The sequence below is a fragment of the Oncorhynchus tshawytscha genome, linkage group LG01 (genome assembly GCF_018296145.1).
Source record: "Oncorhynchus tshawytscha isolate Ot180627B linkage group LG01, Otsh_v2.0, whole genome shotgun sequence".
Taxonomy (NCBI): domain Eukaryota; kingdom Metazoa; phylum Chordata; class Actinopteri; order Salmoniformes; family Salmonidae; genus Oncorhynchus; species Oncorhynchus tshawytscha.
Genome location: NC_056429.1, coordinates 66,461,311 through 66,467,310, shown reverse-complemented (window position 1 = coordinate 66,467,310; position 6,000 = coordinate 66,461,311). Strand labels below are relative to the sequence as shown.

Genomic DNA, 6,000 nt, shown 5'->3' with positions numbered 1-6,000 from the left:
ATCGGTATCCGCGACATGGTTGGTTTTCCCTTTGTAGTCCGTGATTGTCTGTAGATCCTGCCACATGTCTTGTGTCTGAGCCATTGAATTGCGACTCCACTTTGTCTCTGTACTGACGTTTTTCCTGTTTGATTGCCTTACGGAGGGAATAACTACACTGTTTGTATTCGGCCATATTCCCAGTCACCTTGCCATTGTTAAATTCGGTGGTTCTCGCTTTCAGTTTTGCGAGGATACTTCCATTTATCCATGGTTTCTGGTTTGGGTAGGTTTTGATAGTCACAGTGGATACAACATCTCCTATACACTTCCTGATGAACTCAGTCACCGTATCTGTGTATTCGTCAATGTTATTCTCAGAGGCTACCCGGAACATATCCCAGTCCGTGTGATCAAAACAATCTTGAAGCATGGATTCTGATTGGTCAGACCAGCATTGAATAGACTTTAGCATGGGTACTTCCTGTTTAGGTTTCTGCCTATAGGAAGGAGAAGAAAATTGGAGTCATGATCAGATTTGCCGAAGGGAGGGCAGGGGAGGGTCTTGTAGGCATTTTGAAAAGTTGAGTAGCAGTGGTCCAATGTTTTTCCAGCACAAGTACTACGGTCAATATGTTGGTAGATTTTCGGTAGTGTTTTCCTCAAATTTGCTTGGTTAAAATCACCAGCTACAATAAATGCTGCCTCAGGATGATCTACTTGTGTAAGGAGAAGTCTCATTACCTGTGTGTCATAGTGGACGTGCAGGCATAGTGTTTAAAGGACCTCCTCTTGCTTTGTTACGAACTGTCACAGCCCTTGGATCAACAACCTTGTCACATGCACAGTATGCCTACAGACATCAGCCATATGTAATTTACACTGAATGAGGGCAGCTTGATGAGAAGAGAGGAAGGAGTCCCAAGATGATCCCTTCAATAGTGTGGGATGTAGAGTAGGTGCAGCTATGTCATACATTATTTCAGTCCATACAGGTTGGCAACCCATAACTCAAGAAGGATTAATAGTCTATCTAATGACCATCCTGTTCACTGGGTACAAATGTTCCAACTTTATGGGTTGATATGAAGCATATGCCTTATAAAGCATTCTAAAGCATATACCTTCATACATTTTTTGTTTATCCTACACTGATTATTTCCCCCCAAAATGTTTTAGGTAGCTATAGAACATTGACCAGTTCAAATGTCAATTGTTGCACATGAAATCGCTCTTATCATATGCCTCTGTGTGTGCTTCTTCCTTCCCATGACTCTATATTTAATGTATGCAATTTACCGGATGTATTTAATATCAGTAGAAAATGGGTGTCATCTATTACACCAGTTGAATCCATTTTTGGTGAAGTGTTACCAGAGTTCCTGTAAGCTTTTGTCAGCATGCCGATTATTATATAGACAATAAAATGGGAAATCAACTTTACATGGTAATATTTACTCAACTGAACCAGGTTAACAAATACCATGCAAAAAGAAAACTAATTTGTCATGTATTTTTTAAATTAATTGACAAGTGTTCTTTGATGTTGTAATCAAGCTTGAGGCCTAATCCTTGCCCGGTTTTTTCCCCGTTTTAATCACCTAGTCCTTGGATGGCCAGTGACGTCAAGGGACATTATTAAGAGACTCCCTTCAAATTCAAACTACAATATTGAATCCCCATAATACAACGATATTATATTATATTTGTCATGCGTAGGTGACACTATAGGCTATGGCAGAGAATACATCACTGGATTTGTAGGTTATATATTGAGTGCGTAAAGGCTTGAAGCGCATACTCTTGGTAAAATAAATGACAGCTAAAACCATGGATAAAGTTTGGGTACCAATCTGTGTTTTTTTTCACGACATTCAAGAGGGAATTTACTCAAAGGAAGAGAAAATATCCGTATCATTGTCAGAGACGGAACTGGGTTAAAAGTTGAGTCATTGCAGAAACAGCACAGCCAATTAGATAAAGCTTATTTAGAAAAGATTCATTTCTATTTCGCTGCTCTAGCCAATGGAAGGGAAGCCAGGTGTTTTCATCAACCTTACTGAAATGTCAGTATTCAAATGCATTATTAGTCATTTGAGATGATCGTAAATTGAGGAGAATAATCCAAATTATTGGTCAATATTAATCCAATAGATTCATTGTCTGCTATAGTAAGCCAATGTATTTTTTAGAAAGCACTATGTGACATTAAACTTAATTCGTACCCATTACAAAACCACAAATTGGTGCTCAACCGCAAGCGAAAAACCCATACATAAAATGAAAAACCCGTGCGTAAAAGTCATAATAAACATTTTTTTGGCCACATATCTAACAGTACTTTTTATTTGCTCCGCAGGTGATCGTTTGAGTGAAGAAAGGGACAATTTCGAGTTGTCTTTCCAGAGCAACTTTACGCAGCCCCCGCGCACTCAGCCTGTTGCATACAAGGACACCGGAATCACGGGGGCTTCAATAAGTAGTTTGTGATTTAACGACTGCAGCTTCCTCCCGGGTGTCTGCCTCGCCTTCGCCTGAACCACAGAACCTTTACGCATGAACCGTGAGCTGCACCATGGCGCAGAGTCAACATGATATAAACCACATGTATGCTCCATCATCGTACTCTTGTAGCAGGGAAATGTACCAGGACCAATCAACCTACCTGGCAACCTCGACCTGCCCCATGTCCTATCAACAGCCGTCCCACTCATACACGTCACCAAAGTCGACAGTGGACAGTGCGCTCTTAACCATCATGCCTGACTACAGCGGGTTCTACCAGCCAAATTATCAACGAGACATCCAGGCTTTTCCTGACAGGAAAGTGTTACCATATTCACTGAACTCGCTGAGGCTTCCACCACCTCTGACACCTCTGAACACAATAAGGAATTTTACACGTGTGGGACCTGCGACAGAGGGCCCTTGTCAACCCAATCCCTACAACACTCCAAATTTACCCCTGAGGCCAATACCGAGGCCGAGAAAGTATCCAAACCGCTCAAGCAAAACACCTGTCCATGAGCGACCATACCCTTGCCCGGCAGAAAGCTGCGACAGGAGGTTCTCTCGGTCGGACGAGCTGAGCAGACACGTCAGGATCCACACAGGGCACAAACCCTTCCCATGTCGGGTCTGCATGCGCAGTTTCAGTCGCAGCGACCACCTCACTACGCACGTCCGCACACACACTGGAGAAAAACCATTTTCTTGTGACCACTGTGGAAGAAAGTTCGCCAGGAGTGATGAAAGAAGGAGACATACGAAAATCCACTTAAGACAGAAAGAGAAAAAGTAATCATAATGACCCTGGCATAATTGGTTTGAACATTCAGCCACAATGTTTCCATGCAGTCCAAAAATAATTTTATAACATCCAAATCACATTCACGCTGAATTTAGCAGACATGGTTAACTAGGGCGACTACTGAATGTGGATATAAGGTGCTGAATGAATAACATCATAAATGGACAGGGCTATCACGTGTATATTATAGAAGTTAGGCATAGAGCCAGTTAGCCATAACTTAACTGTAAATGTGCACAAACACTAGTGCTCAAGATAGAACGTGTTTCAATAGAGCAGGTTAGGAAACAGTCATAGAGATGCTGAATAGCAGGCAAGGAGTAAGATTCAACGCCAATACTAAAGGGTATCAGCCGGGAAGTAGATTCTCTTTTGCCAGTGTTTAAAGAGCAGCTGAAAAACAGATGATACCACAATAGATGAGACTGTGATGGGCATCCCTGCATTTTAGCTGGAAAGGAGTGCAATGACCAATATCACAGAGTCTAGAGGTCTGTTCTGTTCTGCTGAATATCATCACCATTCTGAGAGTGGGGGCTTGACTCCCATGTGTGCAAAAACTGGAAGCTTTGTACAGTGTCTGTCAAGAGAGACAATTAACTGAATTTATTAACCTGCTGTTTGATAACTTTTTAAAATCTCCTGATACTTGTTGGATAAAGATGACAGAGTAACAAACAATTGATGCCACTTAGCCTCTCAGCTGTAAGATCATTACAGAACCTAACAAAGGAGAAAAACTTTGATACTTTTATTTTATGTGTGTTTTACACACTGAGTATTGATATTTAACTGACTTGATGCTTCTTACAATAAATGTAGAATATTTTGACGTTGTTGGCATAAAGAAAACTGCTTGTTTGTTAGTGTGCTTGTGCATTGTTCCACAAATGTATTCTTAATTAGCCTAGTACAAATTAAATTACTGGGCAAAGGACATGGTTGAATATTTTAAACAACAATGAAATCCACTTTGTGTTGTAGAATATGTATTTCTGTCTTATTTTGGTCCTTTGAAAGTAGGCTATAGGCTATTGTATATAAACTCAGCAACAACAGAAGAACATCCTCTCACTGTCAAATGTGTTTATTTTCAGCAAACTTAACATGTGTAAATATTTGTATGAACATAAACAAGATTCAAAAACTGAGACATAAACTGAACAAGATTCACAGACATGTGACTAACAAAAATGGAAAAATGTGTCCCTGAACAAAGCGGGGTCACAAAGGGGGGGTAACAGTCAGTATCTGGTGTGGCCACCAGCTGCATTAAGTACTGCAGTGCATTTCTCCTCATGGACTGCACCAGATTTGCCCGTTCTTGCTGTGAGATGTTACCCCGCTCTTCCACCAAGGCACCTGCAAGTTCCCGGACATTTCTGGGGGGAATGGCCCTAGCCCTCACCCTCCGATCCAACAGGTCCAAGACGTGCTCAAAGGGATTGAGATCCGGGCTTTTCGCTGGCCATGGCAGAACACTGACATTCCTGTCTTGCAGGAAATCACGCACAGAATGAGCAGTATGGCTGGTGGCATTGTCATGCTGGAGGGTCATGTCAGGATGAGCCTGCAGGAAGGGTACCACATGAGGGAGGAGGATGTCTTCCCTGTAATGCACAGCGTTGAGATAGCTTGTTGTCATTGCAGGCAGTCCGATGATGCTGTGACACACTGCCCCAGACCATGACGGACCCTCCACCTCGATCCCGCTCCAGACTACAGGCTTCGGTGTAACGCTCATTCCTTCAACGATAAACGCGAATCTGACCATCACCCCTGGTGAGACAAAACAGCGACTCGTCAAATAGCACTTTTTGCCAGTCCTGTCTGGTCCTGTGACGGTGGGTTTGTGCCCATAGGTGACGTTGTTGCCGGTGATGTCTGGTGAGGTCCTGCCTTACAACAGGTCTACAAGCCCTCAGTCCAGCCTCTCTCAGCCTATTGCGGACAGTCTGAGCACTGATGGGAGTGATTGTGCGTTCCTGGTATAACTCGGGCAGTTGTTGTTGCCATCCTGTACCTGTACCGCAGGTGTGATGTTCGGATGTACCGATCCTGTACAGGTGTTGTTACACGTGGTCTGCCACTGCGAGGATGATCAGCTGTCCGTCCTGTCTCTCTGCAGCACTATCTTAGGTGTCTCACAGTACAGACATTGCAATATATTGCCCTGACCACATCTGCAGTCCTCATCCTTCCGTGCAGCATGCCTAAGGCACGTTCACACAGATGAGCAGGGATCCTGGGTATCTTTATTTTGGTGTTTTTCAGTCAGTAGAAAAGCCTTTTTAGTGTCCTAACTTTTCATAACTGTGACCTTAATTGCCTACCATCTGTAAGCTGTTTGTGTCTTAACGACCATTCCACAGTTGCATGTTCATTAATTGTGTGTGGTTCAATGAACAAGCATGGGAAACAGTGTTTAAACCCTTTACAATGAAGATCTGTGAAGTTATTTGGATTTTTACAAATTATTTTTGAAAGACAGGGTCCTGAAATAGGGACGTTTCTTTTTTTTTGCTGAGTTTAGGTCAAGGGAGGCCTATACTGTATACAGTATTCTACTAGTCACATTGTCCTTCTCAGGTAATACTCAGTATGTCCACAAGAGGCCCCTAAGCCGCAAGCAATGAACTCAATAGCACTCTGCCAAATATGAGCTAAATTCCCAAATTGATGAAGCAAGCAAAGTTATTATGGGGATTAAG

The 6,000-nt window shown here is 42.6% G+C and overlaps 1 protein-coding gene across 1 annotated transcript; it reads left to right on the top strand.

Annotated features, from left to right (window-relative positions):
• The first annotated feature begins 2,441 nt into the window (after positions 1–2,441).
• On the top strand, positions 2,442–3,434 carry LOC112251986 (early growth response protein 2b-like). The gene has a single exon (XM_024422891.1). It carries the CDS (start codon positions 2,555–2,557, stop codon positions 3,278–3,280), a length of 726 nt encoding a protein of 241 aa, XP_024278659.1. The 5' UTR covers positions 2,442–2,554; the 3' UTR covers positions 3,281–3,434.
• Positions 3,435–6,000: the final 2,566 nt, after the last annotated feature.

Coding starts and splice junctions, on each gene's coding strand:
- LOC112251986 (XM_024422891.1), top strand. CDS start 2,555: ATGGCGCAGAGTCAACATGATATAAACCACATGTATGCTCCATCATCG.